The 20,278-nt window shown below is 44.5% G+C and overlaps 1 protein-coding gene across 3 annotated transcripts in view; it reads right to left on the reverse strand.

Moving 5' to 3' along the window:
* AGAP1 (ArfGAP with GTPase domain, ankyrin repeat and PH domain 1) overlaps positions 1-20,278 on the reverse strand; it is a 402,330-nt gene that overhangs the window by 295,218 nt on the left and 86,834 nt on the right. Inside the window, exon 1 of one of the 3 annotated variants that reach the window (XM_075710333.1) lies at positions 15,479-16,607. The exons of the other annotated variants lie outside the window; for them this stretch is intronic. Within the exon in view, the coding sequence (XP_075566448.1) occupies positions 15,479-16,607 (1,129 nt within the window). Of the gene's footprint in view, positions 1-15,478; positions 16,608-20,278 lie in introns of those variants that run through there. 3 annotated transcript variants of the gene reach the window in all.

Here is a 20,278-nt window from a genome sequence, read left to right on the forward strand (position 1 = left end):
GTACATCAATACTTAATAATGCTTACTGTATGTAAGTTAACATGAAAACATTTGCCAACTATATCCACAGAAAGCCGGTCATCTATTCCAGAATATGAACAAGGTATCTACCACCACTACAGACAAACACTCACATTAAACATGCCATAACACTGCAGTAAAAAACTCTGAATACCCGTGCCAAAAGTCATAGAGAGACTGAGCCCCTCAAGCTATGTTAAAGGAGACTCTTTATCAAAAGAGCAATACCTAAACCAGAGCCAAACCACAAAAATTCCCCACCTCCCCCTAAACATAAAATCAACAATAAAGGAGAAATACGATGCCATTCTTTCAAGGCTCCTTCAGCACAGGATGTCTTCTCCTTGCAGCAATTCAAAGGCTGTTGAAGTTCGTTTCAGTAATTTCCAAATTATTTCCAGAAGTGATTTATAAGATGCCTGGGGACAAAAGCTACAAACAGCACAAGAGTCTACTGAAAACTTGAACTTTGCGTTTCATTTTTCATGTCTGCTGTCCTAACAGCAGGACTAGAACACACTGAACACATCTGTACAGCTCCAGTCAGATGCCCGAGATGCCAATGAGAATACCCCAACTGGGCTGCCAACCTCCTGTAGGTTCAGAAACCACAGTTCAGCAGAATCACAATGCAACCACTGCAATTCCCAAAGAATATCCTATACTTAAATAATCTCTCATGTTATACAAAATTAAACAGCCTTAGCTTCTAGCTCAAAAATCTGCAATAGAAGTTAAATGACACGCTCATTTCTGAAGATTCAGGTGACCAGAAACTCAAGGACTTCGAAATTCAAACTGCCTTTACATGAATTGTCTCCACTTCATGTACTAGTTATAGTCTCCCAGAGACACTCCTCAAAAGTGTTCCCAACATCTAGCAGAAGCACTAAAAACCCCCCCAAAAAACCCAGCAAAACAAACAGAAACCCTCACAACCACCTTGAGGCTCAAGATGGCATGCTCAAGTCATCTGCTGGAAAAAACAAGACATCAAAATGAAAAAAATGAGAGCATTAAAAGACTGCTTATTTCAACACCCGTGAATCTTCAGCTAATTTTACTGGTTCTGCAATCATATTTTCCTAGGTTTGCCCTGTTGGGTGCATATGCTACTAAGCAAACATGAAGAAATGAAGGTGGTAAAACTGACTTTAACTGATTTAATGATCTGGAGTTTAACAAAAGTGCTTTTGTAACTCAAAACTTCCCTGCCTCCCAAGCCCAGAAAGAGAGCAACACAGGAATGGAGAGAACCAGAGTGCACTGACTCCAAAACCGTATCACAGACCTCACTAGCCTAGACACAACCATAAGGTTATTAAATATGCACGGGAATATGGCTAAAGACACTGCAACCACACTTGTAATTTTGTTTAATATATGTATTAATATATTACAGAAAAATTAGGGTATAAAATATATTGTATGTAAATAAGTTATACATAACATCCCCCAAAAATGCTAAGCCATGGAAAAAGGGAATTTGGGGCGGGGGGGACAAAAACCCACACCTAGAAACAAACCTCCTTTGGGATTGGCAGAAAGGGATAAAAGAGCTGACAGATAAGCTAAAATCTAGTGGTCTGGAGCACAAGCGTAGCCTTGGTATACCAGGGAAGCCCCTAGTGGAAGTTACATGAAGCTCCTTGAGCTCTCATCCAACAGCCACACACAGCTTGTTAGTGAAGTATTTACTAGAGGTAGTCCTGTGAATGACTGAAAAGAATATACAGAATTCCATCTTTACTAACCTTAACAGGGGGAAAAAAAAAAATTATGGTTTTGCTGTGATTTCTGTTCAGTTTTTACTGCGCAGTTCTGCAAGAAACACTTCCAGCATCCTCCCCCGAGGACTGATGGCGTTGCCAGAGCTGTTTGTCACGCTGGTACAACTGTGGAGGACAAGGGACAGCACATGTAAACAGAAAAGGCCAGCAGTGTTTGTGATGACTGCATTCCTAGGATTATTCTGCAAGAAAGGAACTCAGATGGGGTCCAAAAAGAAATTAACTTTTTAACTTTGAGTTTGAACCATATAATCCTGCTGTAATTGAGTGCATGCACTACACAAAAATAGTGGTACCGGGAGTTTTATGTACTGAACAATTTTGCAAAACTCACTCAAGTTTTGCTGGGTAACACAGCGCTCTCTTGTAGACTGAGTGAAGGAGCAGTTAAATTCCTCTTTTTTCCCCCAAGTGCATCAGTGGCAGCCGCATGAGTGGGCTGGTGAAGGAGACAGTATGCAGACACGAGAGCAGATAGGGCTGGAAAGGCTAATACAGAGTACGAGACAGTCCTACACACACACTTCAGAAATCACCAGCAACACACTTGCAGCACAACTGCGCAAGCAGCTGAGTATTTTGGGACAGGATACTGACTTTGAAGAAAACTAGAACCAAAGGAAGACTGTTTTAAAATCTTGTGGAAACAGGATTACACACCATTTTGTAAGTCAGTAAGTAGTACATAGTAACCAGCTCCATCACCCACTACTGAATGCTGTGAAGCCCCCAAGATCAAACTGTTTTAATCAGCAGTACTTTCACACAAAATAGGTATTGTGCCTCCTTCATACTTTATCCACACCATATATGGGCAACACTACATTGACTACAGTTGATGTCTCAACCTGGGGGCCCTAAAAATACAAACTAGCATGCATGCTCGGATCATACTTGATTTCTTCTTTATTTGGGGATGGAAAGGGATTTGTTATCAGTCAATTCCTTACATACTTTGTGAGGGTAGAGGTTAAGGCAAGCTGTGACAGGAACGTACTCCATAAGTATAAAGAAGAGGAGCCTTGTCCCAACACCTCTTCTTACAGGAAAGAAGGGATAGGGGGTTACTGCAGAAAACCTTGATGCACATTGCCTACACTTCTGCCAAAACAACTTCCAGGAGTGAGTAAGAACAATTTCCTTCAGTGTGCTTATTTCTTTTATAAGTCACCTGAATAAAAAAAGATTCCTCGGTGAAAGCCCACAATGTGCCCACACGGACATTAAGGACCCTACAGGGATTTCATAATTAAGTCTGAAAGATATAGTGTGTTTACATTAAATACTAACACATATGACTGGAAGTACATAATCCACAGGCACAACTGAACCTTTGTTTTGATGGGAAAAGGCATATAGGAAGGAGTTAACATAGTATCACTTAACAGTTACATAGAGCAACACCTTAATTAACACAGCAACTAAATCCCACTTCATTCTGGAGTCTCTTATTCTAAATGCAGGTTTCTGTTTCCCCTACCTACAAACTAATTCCAGAAAAGTCCTACTTCCCAGATCCTCCTGTGTACCACCTGGAGCCCTCAGGACAGTGAGTGACAATCATATTCATTCTGCAGATGTTCCAGTGGTTGTGTGAAGCAGACAGATGTTGGAAGACAGACAGTTGCATCACCTGGCTCAGCAGCAGTATCACCTTCTTCCTGCCACCAACACGGATGAACAGCCAAGTTAAGAAATTGGGCTGGGAATGAATTTCTGTAGCAAGGAAGCAGAAGAAAAGGGCCAATGAAAAGAACTAATAGGCTTTCTGGTCTCCAGGTAAAAATCATCACCAGCTTCTCATTCCTTGCATACCTTCAAGCTTGATTCAGAACTTAAAAAGGGACAAAAAGGTCCCTCAAATCAAGCATTAGTATTTCAATGCACCGATATCATGAACAGTTTCAAATGCATCAGATGAAAACCGCCCATAGACAGCTCTGGTAAAATCCATCCAATAGAAAGTTTCTCTTCCTTAAATAAAGCATCTAGTGCAGATAATAAAAACACTGATGCTACTCTGGCTGAGACTTATGTGGAAGATTCTGGAAAAAATCATGAGCGGTACCAGCAGCCTGCTCATCTGCCCAAGAGGACCTGGATCAGGAATGCTTCAAGTGCAAGAAGCATCTATGCACATCAAAAAGCATCTATTTGAAAGATGACCACTTCTGAAAGACACACCTACAGCTGAATGATAAAACCAGACCTGTACTTTAATCCTCACTGTCCTTAAAGGTATGATGGTTTATTTCTGCTGGTAAGCTGCAGGAACAAGTAGGGTATCTTGAGTTATAAACTCTTCTTACATGGACTGAGAGAACTAATAAAAAGATCTCCTTCTTTTAATTTAGGCTTGGTTATATTCCTGGCTCCTCAAAGCCCTTTTCAGGAACTGCTTTAGCTAGAAAGCCACAGCAGGGCTCAGACTTTCCTCTGCCACCTGGCCCCACCGCTCCTGACCTTCCAGCACAGGGCTGGTGTTGGCAGTGGGAATTCCAGGCACCTTCCCAGCAGAGCCAGCCTGCAGGACCCGTAACATGCGGTGCCAGCTGCACACTCAGCTTCAGTATCAGTTCCTTCACCTTGTATTTGCAAACAATTTAAGAAGGAGACAAAATTCAGCACCAAAGCTTAACCACTAAAGTGTAACTTAGCAATCACTGCAGAAATACACAGAACTGAGGACGAGGCAACGCAGCACACCACCTTATGACAGAAAACAGCATGTCTGTCCAAGACCTCTGATATCTCAACCAGTTAAACTGAACTACTCTGCTTGTCAGACTACAACCTCTACAGCCCTACAACTTCATTATACAACAGCAGCCAACCTACTTTTATCTTACAGGCACGACTGAACTGAAAAACATTTGGATTCCACCACAGTAAATTTTTTTATTTTTATTTTTTGAGATTTTGAATTTAGGATTCTCTCAAAATGCTTATCAGAAAGAGTTCTTCCACTATACCAGTTCTGTTCACTGGAGGAATAAGGTAGCTACAGTAAAAACAAGTCTTAAGATGACTGCAATGCCCTGTGATCAGCCTCTACTTATCATTAAGTCTCCTCCCTGCTTCAGGTTAAAAATAGTCAGTTCAAATGGCTGGAGGTCAACTGCATTAGCAGGTAGTTCACTAGCACACAGAAATCAGAAGGCACACTTAAGTCTCTGCTGCTGCAGAGCTTCCACAAACCCAAGGTGCCTGACTGGAGAGGTAAAGTAGAAGGTAATATTACAAGATGGCAATAACCTCAGGAAAACTTAAGTCTGAACATAAAGCAAACCAACGACATGATTTTGCTTTTGCACTCCCCACCCATTATGTTCACAAGACCACAAGATAAGAAGGGGCAAGAAAAGGGAAAGATTCCCACAACCGAGTTTTCAATGCAGCTAAACATACGGTATTTCCATGCCTAGGGTACATATATACAGTAATAATCAAGCCTGCTTATGCATCTTTCTACACAGTCAAGATGCCAAGCATAGATCTCACTTATCTGATCTCAACCTACTCACTTCATAGTTTATCAAACAACTTTGTAACAACTTTACCTTGAGCCACCCAGGAAGCTTTGCAGAGATCTAAACTGAAAATCAAGAATTTCTTCAGAGAACTTCACATCCCCTCCCAGAGGGCCCCATCCCCACCCACCTAACCCTGAACTTGAAGTTCATCTCTTCATTCACAGCAACATTATAATCTCAAATACCATTATCTGCACTAAGCCCTGACTTCTCAGCTAACTTAAAAATATCAAAGAATTTTCCTAGACATAAGACATGCTTAGATATCTTTAAGAGATTAAAATTGAACACAAGAATAAATGTTATTTTACCCAGAATTGCTCTCATTCAATGGCATTTAGCTAATGCCCAGGTTACCCCATGCCTTGAGAACTACAGGCCATGCCTGCCATCAACAAGAAAGCCCCAAGGGTCAAAGAATTGAGAAGAGCCAGCATTATCCTTGCTGAAAGACAGTTCCCGCATTGCATGGTTTTCTTGCATTAATACAGACGACATGAACAGCACTGAAAACTAACCATGTCTCATGTTTCCAAGCTTCTGCTTTCTCACCAGTACCCAAAACGTCAAGATATGTGACTGATTTGGTTTCTGGAAGGTGGGTGTGAATAGCCGAGGCCACCTTTGACAACTGCCTGGCACAGTTACACCTGCCTAAACAGAGACAGCACTCTCTGCAACAACACTGTAAACGTGAGCTGAAAGAGGCCGTTCACTCTCATGGACCTTTAACGACTGTTTTCAAAACGTCTTTATCAGAAAAAGTCCTTTAATGTTGTCCCCTTCCTTTGACACTTGGGGCACAACTCTGCATGGAAATGAAAACTTCTCTAGCACTGTGCCACTCGCATTAACTCTTGAATCTCACAAGCCTGACCAATACAATGCTGTAAATCTGAGGAACTTCATCGCCAACAGGACAAAATAAAAAAATAATACGTTCTCCAAGATAGAAATTAGCCTCCTCTTATTAAACCAAACTTTTCATTGATAAATTTAACAAGCAAGGACATCTTTTGTACTAGGAAACTAGGTCAACATGCAAGGCATGCTGAGGACATTGAACCAAGCACATCTCATAATAATAATAATTAAAAAAATTATTGATGTAATTTCTGTGAAGTAACTACATGAAGTAATAGTCTGAAAAAACTTCACTTGAACACACACTTGACTGGGTTACCTCAGCAGAAAAACAGGACCATTGGGTGTCAAACTACAAATTGAATTCATAGCTTCTTAAAGGATTGGTATGAGTACATAACACCATAGCACCAGGCTCGTTTCTCACTTGAAGAAATGACAAGAAACCATTAGCACTTTGTCTATAGCACAAAGCTACCATGAGAAGGTGAAGAGGCATTATCCTGGCTAGCTATCATATGGGGGGAAAGAAAAAAAAAACCACAACAGCAGAGCAGTTGCATTTCTCCAAACAACTGCAGTGGAGCTGGGCAACCTGAACACATTTCTAGCTCCACTGTAACCTGGAGATCAAAAGTAGGTGACAGAAGCTTTTGACCCAGTATTTCAAATACCTCCTGAACTCCTCCTAAATAAAGTAAGGCCTACCTTTATCTTCAGCAAAAGCTTACCACAGCTGAGAGCAATCCCCATTTACAAAGCAGCAGCAGACACTCAACAGCTGAGGTTCAGTTTTAAGAACATGCACTAGTCACTTGTGGTTACAAAACTGACAGCCCATCTGTATGACTCTTTAAAGATTAGAAATACAGAAATTAAGGAGTAGCAGCGCCGTATGAATAGTTCAAGGAAGGTTTACCGATGGAAGAAGACACCCTCATACTTCACTCTGCGCGGCACCACCGACACCTGCCCACCACATGTGTTATGAAGCGTACTACACACACCCCTAGTGGGTTCCTTGACAATACACAAAATCATACCTGTTTGAAAATAAATGTAGTTGCTTAGTTTAGCTTCACATTGACTCTAATCAAAAGGTTAAAGCAGAGTAACTTTTTCAACTGTGAAAGCATTCATACTGAGATTTTCATTGTCCAGCATCTGGAGTCACAAAAGTCTGAAGCCAACTGCAGAAACAGGCAGAATAACCTCCCGTCCCTTCACAGGAAAATTGAAGACAGACACAGATGGATTTGTCTCCCACCTGAGCATTGTCACTAGATAAAAAGACTTTGGTTCTTTCAGCTATTTAGTGAAAAACCACCTTCATGTTCAAGGAGTGAAGATGGGAGTCAGTGTGTAAAATCATGGATCTGCTGGAAAAAGTTACTTGTATATATTTATGTTCTACCGTGACAATACTTGGGGCAACAAGTTTTCCTATAAAGGACTAGAAAGGGAACTAGAAGTAAGCTAAGACAAGAATTATAACAAAGTACTTTAATAGATATACAGAGCAGCCAAAGAGGAGGGGACAAGAGGATATACACAGTGAAAGGGATACCAGTGACAGCCAGTAACTATCTGCCATGCTGGACTGTGAGGAAGAGCAGCCTGAGCAAGAAAACCAACAATCTGCAGCCAAAGGTGTGGCAAAATGGGTGATTTTCAACTCAAGTCAGGTTAGGGGGAAGGGGGTGGGGTGTATATCAAATTTCTCTCCAAGTCCTGAACACAATCCCCTGAAAATTGTGAAGGACAATGCACATTCAATTTTAACAGCTTTAATGATTAAAACTACAGAAAAGTTAAACCTTGTATCCTCCACAAGCACAAAATAAGATTTTTCCCTGCAGGATGCAGAGATCGAGACAGAAAAGCTGTTGCCTTGCCAACATAAATATTTCTGTATCACTGAACAGAAGAGCTTCTGAATTAGGCTGTTGCATAAGGAACAGTTAGGTCAACATCCCAGTTTCCCAGGCAGTCTACCCCTGATACAAACGCAGCAACGGCCCTGGCAGGGCAGGAGATGTTTCAGGCAGTAGGTCATTCTGACGCTCAACCCAAAGGCGGCTTTGGCATTCAGGAACTAGGGGGCGCCCATCATCTCTCCAAGAATGCTCCACAGAAGCAACACGAGCAGTGCTAAGGGCCACCGACTTTTCAGGGTTCAATCCAAAAAAAGAAGTGCCACTTAATAGTGAGAGCAAGCAGTAACATTAATTTCACATCAAGACAAAGATGAAACATGATGCTTTTAAGACCCAAGTAATTTATGCACCCACAGAAAGCAGCAGAGAAACTAAGGAGCACGTCTTGATAGATGCATTACATATCCTTACAAATACAATCACAAATACAACTACACTAAGTGGTTTAGCGCCCACTTTTTAAACTAGTTCTCCCTTACATTTAATACATAAGCACTGCCATTAAGCCACTGTTGCATAGGAGTAAGACGAAAAAATTTGCACCAGTGTTACAGAACCTTCTTCTCAAAAACAAGTATATGTACATACACACTGAGTCCAACACAAGTAAAACAGTATTTTTAGGAGTCCAGATTCTCTATCAAACCAGCCAGACAAGCTGACTGACAAACACATGCAAACAAATAAAGACATATTACAAATAACTTGGAAGTGCCAGGAGCTGGCAGCAGCCAGCACAGTATTTGAGCTCCCCTTCATATTTACGTTGCAAAACATCAGCATCTAACACTTCCAGGAAGGAAAGATCTGCTATGGGGCTTCGCTCACAAAATGGAAGTATAGCTCACATGCATTCAAACCACACTGCATTTTGGGTGCTGTGAAGAACAAGAACCCTTTGCTAACACTAGGATCTTTCCAAGAAACTACCACATTATTTCTTAGTAAGTATCTCCAAGGCTGAAATTAACTTCACCAAGCTCAGGATTTGAGACACACCATCAATTAATCTAAAAATAAAAGTTGTTTGATATAACTTGAACTGACATTACTGAATTTTTATATTTAATTTAATAGTTCTCTCTTTCTATAAGCTAGTGAAAATAAAGTTACAAATAACGGGTCTGAGGTAATTTACAAATAACGTTTCCCATATCAATCAGATATAACTTTGCATACCACTCAAGTGGAATATTCACAACCAGGAGATACAGATGTGCCTACCTCATCAATCACCATTACTGTATCTGACACTACAGCCAGATCCTCTGGGGGTTCCTCATAAAGACCTTTCTGCAATGTCTTAATGCACTTAGATATTTACTCTGTGTTATAACTTCAGACAAGTGACCTTTACATCTTAATCCGTGCAAGCTCAAAGTAAGGAAGCCAAAACATGAAAACAAGTGCCATCCATGAAGTTAAATGTTAACTTCAGTGAACCCATGCCACAAATATTCCTTCAAATTGGACTGATCAAGATTTTCAAGACTATTAACCAATGCAGAAACTAACCCTCATGACAAACATGTTGCCCCAAGTCCCTGCCTCTTCCAAACTGATTACAGCTGTAACTGAAGATCAACAGCCGCAGCATGGAAAGCCAGGGGTCTCTGCCTTGCTTGCCTTCTTATCCCCAAAGAAAATCTCAATAAATTACAAGGCCCGCCATTTAAGTTTTATTCAAGTCTTCTGTGATTAGCAAAAAAAAAATTGTAGGAAGCTACACTGCACTGTATGCTTATTATCTTGATGGTATTTGTTGCCTGTTTTGTTTTAAGAAAACATATGGCACTATTTTGTCAATAAAGCAGTATTTGTCAAACAGTATGATTACATACCAGTCTGAAACATCAAAATCATCAAACGCCCTATTTTAAACTTCCATCAAGATAATAGCTTTATATTGGATGCTTTTCATGAACAGAATAGATGATAGCTTCTCAAGTTCAATATACTGACATTTCTTTTTCCTCACACATGAAAAAGCCCATTCTGCATTTTTTGGCAGAAACCGCCTTTCACTGTGTGTTTACTGCAGTTGCCTAGGGGAAATCCTAACACCGATTATCAAAAGCAACACTATTACATTAATAGTCTGCATTAATGACTTTTTTTAACCCTGTGCAGCTCAAAGTGAAAATGAATATGCAGGCATTTGAAAGAGATTTGCACTCACTCTCTGCTTTCCAAATACCTATTTCTAAGGTTATAACCATGCCAAAGAAAACAATAGTTACCTGCTATTTCAGCTATCATCTTACACAAATCACTTGGTAACTGGATAGTTGTGCTTCGGCAATCAGTATTAAACTACCGGTGGCCATCATCAGCACAGTAGTATCAAAATTAGCTCTGCAGAAGAGCGCCAAACTGCCCATTCAAAATACACCCAAGTGATTCTTCAGGGGTGATCTAAGAAACTAAGATTTGAATGCAACTCTACTAATGAGCTGACACTGTGTAGCATGTGACATACTGCTTTGAAACTGCATTTTGTCAAATGGAGCAACTGAAAGTCCTGGCTGCTTAACTACTGAAGAGAGTAAGAGTTCAGCATCTGGTACAAGTGATTCCATTTTCTAGGGCAAAATGACCATTACATCCAGTAAAGAATTGCTAATGGCTGAGCCAGCAACATTTGAAGTTCTCTATTTGCAGCAACTATGAACAACTTAAACCCTTCCTTTGGTCTCAGAAAAGAGCTCACATGCTATCCCACATCCAGACTCCACTTCAGAAAAACCAAATGCTCAGTCATTAACTCTAGACTCACCAGGATTAGGAAACGGTTCCAGAGTAACCTTATCCTTCTTGCCACACTGATCACCCTCAAATTCAGGGCAAGTAATTAGGAGGAAAGGAACAAGAATATCATGTTTTAAATGTTTCTTTTCCTTCTACAAATTGTGTTTTGGTCATCTACATGAGTTTCACTAGATCAACACAACATCATTACCTACAGTGGTAAACCAAGCAACAGGCAGATCTCTGGCAAAACAAGAAGTATGCCAATTTAATTTACAGAGCTTGGTTTGTGAGGGAATGGAGAGGAACGTCTGCACAATGCTTTTACGCAAGTATTCAGTGATCTGTCCCAAGAAAATTACCCATTACTGCCATTGGGCATTTAACTGTCAAGTTAATATAGAGCAAAATTAAAATTCTACATTTCTTTTCAATTTTAACAGAAAAACAAAGACCATGACTGCTAGCATCTGGCACACACTTCAATCTGATGCCCAATAACCCATCTTATTCTCTAATTCAGCCAGTGACCTTAATACCAGTTCAGTTCTTAATCATCTGGCTGTATCAGTGCAGCTGACATTCATTTTCCTTGACACAAGACCTACCCAATAAATAATAATAAGAAAAACCTCTCAGACAATGGTTAACCCCAAACACAATCTATTTATCTGCTAGATTTTGTTTTCATAACAATTTCTAGACAACACTCAGTCACAATAACTGAAACAGCTAGAAGAGTCCTAGAAGGTTTTTAGTCCATTAACGAAAGGGACCCTCCCTCCAGTGTTGAAAAAGAATATGCTTATACCAGCATGTCACCAGAAACCTTCAGGTACAAGATGGGGAATGATGCAGGACCAGTTCCAATACATTTGCAACATATTCCCAAATTTCATGTGCTCCAAAGCTTTGCCTGCTCACCCATATGAGTGCACAGAAAGTTTACTGGGCTGGTACTGAAAACGCCAGGAGCATAACAGTGGTGACCGTACCAGGGTAACAAGCAAGAGATGACAGAGAACTAACAAGAATTATCTCAAGCAAAGCTTTGCAAGAAAAGACTGGAGGCCTCCAACAGAGATCACTCATCAGCTTCTCTCTACTTCCCATGGCTATAAACTGCAGAGAATTTGAGATAAGAGCTTAAAACTAACTCCTCTCAAACCTCAAGGGAAAAAAACGCAGAATAAGAGCTTATCATATTATAATGATACTCCCTTTGATAGTCTACAGTTTTGATTCACAAATCTGCTTAATATATACTAAAGAAGGGTTATTCAAACAAAGTTATCTCAAAACAAAAGCACCAAGTGAGAACCACTGAAAAAGAAAGTGCTATTTTAAAACCCCACTGCCCCACAGCCATCTTCCTCCTCCAGAGCAGCAATAGTTCCTCTCATTATGAAAGAATCATGAGGACTTCAAGGGGGGGAAAAAAAAAAGTTTAGATGAGAAACGACATTTCCCTTGACAAGTTCTCCTAAATAATTTTAAGGCAAAAATAGTTTCTCTGACTTTAAGTTTATGAAGTTTCTCTTTTTTTCAGGGGTGGTGGTGGTGGTGAATATATCAGAATTTTTCTTGCTTCAAATAAATTAATTTACAGGTTGAATACCATGACATGACTACTAAAATCTGAGACAAGTAAACTTCAAACCAAATTGTTTGATATTTAGATGGAAAACACTCCGACATTAGAATAGCAGCGTTGGTACAGAATTAGTCTACTTTATAACGATGATTTCAAAATGGACAAAAACACTTACGTGTTTTTAACACAAAGCTAACCATGAAGAAATAAAGCTTACTAGCATCACCTCCACAGTCTAGAAGCCATTACATTAGCATGTTGCAGTCCTTGCAAAAGTGGGGACCATGAACAATATCCAAAAGATAGGCACCAGCCTGGCTGGCAGATAGGACGCTTCATCTTCCCCACCCATACCTGCAGCTTTTCTTCTTTGAAAAGTTAAAGAAATTTGATCAACACTTAAATAATTTGGAACTGTAGCTCACCTTACCTGGGAAGTAGGTGTTTGAATGCCCCGCTGCTAGCAAAAGCTTTGGGAATTGTTGCTTATACAAGACTTGAGGCCAACAATGCCACAGAAAATGGGATTTGCAAGTAGAAAAAGAAAATGCTTGATGCCCAAAGACTGTTTACTGACACTGTGAAGAATAATTAAAAAAAAAAAAAAAAACCAAACCAAAAACACACACACCCCCCAAAACCCACCAACCTTTACTCACTTCACAGCATAAGTAAAACTCAGTAACGTCAAAAATACGCAGACTTAAATATTCTTTACTCTTTTGCTTTAAAAATTCTTTAACTTCAGCTTGTTCAAAAGTATAGTACCTGACTAGGGTAGTTAGGAACAGATTTTCAAGAAATATTGCAATACCTAGGCAATTGTTTCAAGTTGAAAACGCCAACAAGCACAGTTTAAAACGTCTACTTTCTCTACAGACCTTAGGCAGGACTTGTACAGAAAGTACGAAGTCAAGTAACTCACAGACACGCAGAATACCAATGGCACAAGAGAAGCAAGTTTCAAGTAATGAAACTTATTTTTGCAATTGGTTACACAGGGGGGAAAAAACCACATTAAAATCAAGATTCGACCTACGTCTCTGTGATTACTCCAAAATTTAGGCACAGGATCTTCAAGACCACACCAATTTCATATCAACTAAAGAGGCAAAATACACAAGTCTTGGGTGAATAGCAGCTCGTTACAAGCTTAAAATATTAAAATATATTTGTCACACTAATCATAACATCTTATGAAGCTTTTCTTCCTAAGAAATAATAGGAGAAATTAAAGACAAAATAGTTTAAACTTACACTTTCTGGAGAACACCAATAAGCAACAGCTGAAACTGTGCACAGACTTTTTCTGATAGCAAAAACCTGGACTGCGCTTCTCTGGAAAAAAGGAGAAAGCGGCAGAGCACGCCAGACCTGCTAACCCGAAACGTAAGCCTGCAAACACCACTACCAACCTGTAACCACATTGCTGGGCCCAGGACGCATTTTCTGGAAAACAAGCCTCAAAGCTTACTTTCAGATAAATCTGATACTAACGTGTACAAGAAAAACCTCTCTGGAACATCTTAATGCTGCATACCAATGGTTACTGATTAACTAAAATCTTCAACTTATGCCGGGCTGAAAGGACTGTGCTCTGAATATATGACTGTACACTGTTAAAGCAGAGTAATAATTTAAGCATATTGGCACAGGACAGGCATAAATAGTTGTATGAAGTAACTCTCTGTTGTGGTTACCTCAAACTTTAACCAAGGTCAGACCACAATTTCCGTCAAGATTATTATAAGCCCACATGAATGCCTCTACATCAATAAAATATTACAATCCTCAGTTACTAGGTCTAAATATTTGGCTTTACTCCTCGTGCCTCAAACTCCGGGCATACTCCACTTGCAGCACGACTTCTGGATCTGTAATGGGCTGGTAACATGGAGAAGCATCTCCTGCTATTGCTTCCCCACAATAAACCATCCTGGCCCAATTCTACAACATCCTCTGCTGTACCTGTGCCTTACAGAAAGCTTAACCTTTCTTATTGAGAATTTTTAGAAGACCAGCAACTTACAGATCATTTGCCACTTTGATAAGCACTTAGTGCTCAAAGGCTACCATAATTACCAGCTAAATGTTTCATCACAGATACCTATTAAAGATTTGAAAAGCACAGCTAGGAAGAAAACACGCCGTCTTACAATGAAGCTCTGCAACCAGCATTTCTGGTTTAACGTGTCCCAGTCAATGATACTGTGATCCTTTCAGATCCTCACAGAAAGCAGCTTGTCAGCTCTTGACTTCCATCCCACAGTAAAGTTAATTTTCAAGTTTTTCTTGTATCCTAGGGATTCACAAACCCCAGAATTCCCAATCTGATTTCCATCTAGCATTAGCATCACTTTGGCTAAAGATTTCTACACAGCTATACAAAATCATGCAAAGAGCACGGCTTCTGAGTTTGTGCCGTGTTTTTTAAAAAAAAATCAAACTCAGTTTAAGTTCTTTTGCGTTGAGGATTCACAATACATTCACATCACTATTCACCTATTCCTCCAAAGCAAGCAGGCATATAGTAATAATGTAAGACCACCATAACCCATCTTTAGCATTACAAAAGTCTTTCCAAAGGGGGAAAGTCCCAGTGTTGCGCAGCCACCCAGTGACCTATATACAGCAGCACTGGAGTTCAGCTTCCACTCCGTAATTAAACGAGCTACACTTGCCTCACTCATCTGTCCTAGAATGTACAACCAATGAACCCAGAGAGCGCTTTTTGGTTCAGGAGGCACACAGCCTAACCTGCCCCCATCAGAGCTGCTAGACAATGCACCTGAGAAGAAAACACTAGCACTCACTTAAAAACATACCATGTCCGCTACTGCATACAACCATCACGTATCCCAGCGCAGCATCTCCCTCCCTTCTCCTCGCACATAAAGGCTCTTTTACCCCACCGCCCCTTACCACCGATGCAGAGCTCTGGATCAAATACCCACCCACCACCCCCGCCCCAGATGAGACAAGGAAGGGCACCTTTGTGGGGGGACCCATTGATGCTCTCGGAGCTAGACTGCATGTCCACGGTGGCTCTCCTGAGGCTGCTAAAATAAGCCCTGGACCTGGAAAAGCTGCTGCGGGGGGACCGCCCGTGGGGGCTGCCGAAGAGGGCGGAGGTGCCGTCCTTGCGGGCAAAGATGCCGCTGAAGAAGCGCAGCAGCCGGTGCTCCTGGGCAGCGGCGGCGGGGCCCTCCCGCCCCAGCCGCTCGGAGAGCCGCTGCAGGTCGCTGTTATCCAGAGTCCGGTTCTTGCTCTTGCTGCGCTCCCAGCGCTCCAGCTGGGAGAGCGGGTCCGCCTGGCTCAGCACCTCGCCCACGTCCAGCGTGTTGCGCTTCTCGGGGGGGACGACGGGGACCGCGGGAACGGCGGCGGGCGGCGAGCCCCGCACCCCGGCCCCCTGGCTCGGCGGCGGCCCGGGGAGGCAGCCGGAGCTGCTGTGCCGCCGCACCCGGCCCGGCGCCCGCACCCGCGGCAGCTCCCCGCCGCCGCTCCAGTGCCTGAAGCTGAAGCTCCGCCGCAGCAGGCCCGGCTGCCGCCAGGGGCTCTGCCCCCGCTCCCCCGCCTGCGGGGCCTCGCCCGAGCGGCCTGGCGGCGGGCCGCGGGCCCCCGGCCCCCCATCCTCCTCCTCCTCCTCGGGGGAGGCCGCGCCTTCGGCCCCGCCACAGGTGGCCGCCGGCTCCCCGCCGCTCCCCTCCGGGGAAGGGCTGCCCCGCGGGGCCCCGAGGGCGAGCTCGGCGGGGAAGGGCTGCCCCGCTCTCCGCGGCACCTTGAGGCGGCCCAGCTCCAGCTGCCCGGTGCTGAGGGTCCTGAAGTTGCGGAAGCCGCAGGGGCTGGGGACGCGGTCCCGCTCCTCGCCCTCCTCCTCGCCCTCCTCCTCCTCCACCAGCAGCAGCCCGGCCCTGGTGAGGCTGGAGGAGCCCGGCGGCCGGCTCCCCCCGCGGCGGGGCGGCTCCGGGCCGGGATGGCCGCCCTCCGGCCCCAGCAGCTCCTTCTTCACCATGGTCACGGAGATGCGGTACACCGTTTTCCTCTGGGGGGTCCCCCGCTGCATCCTCTCCGGAGAGGCGGCGGCGGCCGGCGGCTCGCTGCTGTCCAGAAGATACATGTCTCCCCCCGCCGCTCTCCTCCCTTCAGGCAGCAGCATCCAGCCCGGGCATCGCAGCGTGCCCGCCGCCGGAGACGGAGGTGCGGGAGAGACGTGGGTTTCTGGAACCGCGAATCGAAATGCAGAACCACAAACCACTGCAACCCAACGAAAAAAAAATGAAATAAATAAAAAATCCTCCCGTGTCACACCCCGCGGCTGCGGCGGGGTTAGGCGGCCCCCGCTTCAGCGGCGGCAGCTCCGCTCCGGCATCGCTCCCCGCCGGCGGCCGGCGTCCATGTAAGCGCCCGCCAGCCCCCCCGGCCCCTTCCGAAGAGGCATCGAGGGACGAATTAAATCCATGCGGCAACCGCACGCATCCTCCTGCGGATCCCAAAATGCATTGCTGGGCAGAAGCGCGGTCCGGTATTCAAGGGATTAGGGCAGCGGCAGCCTTCAATTTCATTGTTTACTGCAAAGCTGCACGTTTGCGGATCTGGCGTCCTTTTTTTTTTTTTTTTTTTTTTTTTCCCCTCCGCCGGGTAAATCCGATTAATATCCGTCCTCAGGATGGAGGAGAGGAGGGCAGCATCAGCCCGGCAGCCCGCTGCCCCGGCTGGGCTGGAAGGGGGCCCGTTTGGAAACGAAAACGCCGCCGTTCCCAACCGCAGCGGGTGCAGGAGCGCCCGGCCCCGAGGCGCACGCCCCTGGGCGGGCAGCGCGGCGCGGCGCGGCGGGGCGGGCGGGCAGCGCTCGGCCGCGGCAGCCCGGGCTCTCCCAAGCGCCGGACTGGAGTCCCGCCCGCCGGGGAGCGGGAGGAAAGCGGCGAGGCGCGGCGGGGGGAGGCGTTGGCCGTCACCGCTCACCTGGGGGGCAGAGCCGTCTCTCATGCACCACCCGTTTTCCCTCCTGCAAATTCCCCCTCCGAAGGGGAGCGCTGTGGCTGCACCTCACGCTTCCCAGCCAGCGGTCCGAGGGTTCAGCCAGGCCCACCCAAGCGCAAGGTGAGCGCTGCCCACAAACTCCGACCGAGACTTCGAGCCCACCTGAGGTCTGCGGTGCACCCCGAGATCTTGGGTGCAGGGTGAATCGAGGGCAACACCGCCTTTTTGACAGTGAGGAGTCAAACTTATCCAGAATTCATTTATTTATCATGTGACAACTGTGATTGTCCTTAATAAATGTTTGTTAACCGTAACGCTTTGCACAAATAAAAAGCCACATTATTATATGGTTAGTCACACAAAAAAACTGACCTACCATGCTCTTTACAACTCTTGGTTTCAACAGAACCTGGCTCCTACAGAGCTAGAAGACAGTGTGTTATGCACTACTGTCATACCCAGCTTGCCAATTCTCAACCAGCCCTGATCAGGGATGCTGAAGTCATTAACAACCAACAGATGCCCACATTAAAAAAAGTCACTAGTAAGCCGTGACAGCAGACACCAGAAATTAAACAATATTGGGAATAAGGTTTCTAGGTCCCATGCATAATATGCTTTAAAAGTCAAGCTTCAAAAAAAACTACCTTCGGCTGCTTTGGATGTCCCTTCCAAGTCTAGAGTCAAACATCTTTTACCACTGCTGATAAGGTTCAAAATCAGTAAGCATGTAAAAAAGAAGGAAAGTGAAAATGTAACTCGAACAGAAGACAACCCCAAAGCTGTCAAGGCAATTCACTCCCAAGATGGCTTCAAAAAAAAAAGGGGGGGGAAAAAAAAAAAAAGACAGAAGAGAACAGAGAAAAGGCAAAAGCTTCTACTTGGGTGCACCCCAGACAAGCACCACGGTCCCAGACCATGAGACAGACGTGGCGTGAGGTGGGCGGGACGTGCCCTGAGGAGCACTTCCAGGTGGGAGGTTGTATTCTCACACCAGATGCACCCAAGAACAAGGGATGCTCTGGGTTACAGCTATTATACACATTAGTTTATTGATGACACTGGGATCCTGCAACACATGCTGCGGATCGATTACCAGTTGGAACACAGTGAATTGATGATTTAACTCACTTCTCCAGATATGACAGATGCGGTTGCCTTTAACACTGAATAATTAACATTTATTATTCATCTTTGTTCTATTCATCACTGAATAGACTTGTACATGTATCTGCAGCAGATACCTGATCAAGACCAGCTGCAAATGCAGCCCTAGAGAAAAGGTCTTAAGAACAACCCAACATGAGCCCACACTTGACTTGACCAGCCTGAAAACAGTTTCCAGTTCCTTCTAGATGCTTATTCACCACCATAGAATGGTAGTAGGTTTTTTCCATTCCTCTGACATGCAAAAGGCCATTTCCAATATGTATGGGGGGAGGGGGGAGAAACAGAACCTGTTATGAAAAATGGGTCTAATGAGAAATACAGAAATAATAATTAAAGGGAAAAAAAAGGATACACACTTTAGTAAATGCCAAACGCTTAAAACCACTAGACTTCAGCCACTGTAACTGTAGTGTAGTGTAGTGCACTGACATTTACGACCTGCCACTCGCATCCTCCAGCCAGATCCGGGCCGCACTTTCCAGCGCGCCGCTCCAGGAAAGCAGGCTTCTTACCCGGAGTGGAATCAACCATTTTTCATCCTCCCGGGATGACAGACCCCTTCAGAGGAACCACTTTTAAGCGCAGACAAATAGCCAGCACATTCCTTCAGCCCTCTCCGGAGCATCCCCCCCGGCGGCGGGGCCTCTCCCCCCCGGTAGCTGCCCGGGAGCTCGCCCGTGGTCGGGGCCGGCCCCCCGAGGCTGCGCTCCGGTCCCTGTGCTACAGGCACACCAGTGGTGGAAAAATTTACATCGATCATCGGTTCGAGATGCTGCAACAGCTCTTCCACAGGTAGGAAGTCATGCTCGGAGGTTGCTCTGCTGCTCGAGCTGACTACTCATCACAGCTTACCACCCCACAACTTCTTGTAAGGCTTCCTGTAAGGCTTCTTGTAACGCAACCGGCTTTGCCGGCAGTCCAAAGACTGCAGGTCCTGTCATCTGTCTTTGCCACCAGACTGAGAAACTACTCCATCTTTAAGAAATCTGTCCTTAGTTGGCCAAACAATAATGGGTATCTCGGAGCAGGGGCATAATTCACAGTATAAGGGACTTCATGCTTAGTATTCTGTAAGAGCTCCAAAATTACCATGGAGGCCCATGCAATACCTTAACTCAAGGGATTCTGCTCGCAGCCCACGCACAGCATCGCTGTGCTGCAACCACCCCAATCGGGCTGAGATCCAGGTGGCTTAGGAGCAACAGTGCACTCCCTCCTGCCCTACTACTCCTCCCGTCATGCAATTAGCACAGATCCGGTCCCAGAACAGAAGTCCCTCGGGCCCTGGGACAAGAGCGGACAGAAGTCACGGCAGCCAACCCAAACAACTCATTTGGCTTAAAGCCTACACCGTGTGTCCTGAAGGGCCCTCGGCAGCAGCTCCCAGTTACCTTTTATTTCTGTAGGCAGCTGAAAGCACAGAGCACAACACACATGCATGATAAATGTGGGGCTTCACCAACAGGACCTGATGACACAAGAGTATGTATCCCTCATTTACCCCACCTAACTCAACAATTGCAAATGACCATACTGCTTTCTGCCAAGTACATGAAATAACTCCAAAGTATTCTGCTTGACAAAGTCTCATTGCCCGTCCAAGATACACTGAAAAGCAGTGCCATGTAAATCCCTCAT

This window comes from Pelecanus crispus, chromosome 5, assembly GCF_030463565.1.
Source record: "Pelecanus crispus isolate bPelCri1 chromosome 5, bPelCri1.pri, whole genome shotgun sequence".
Classification (NCBI taxonomy): domain Eukaryota; kingdom Metazoa; phylum Chordata; class Aves; order Pelecaniformes; family Pelecanidae; genus Pelecanus; species Pelecanus crispus.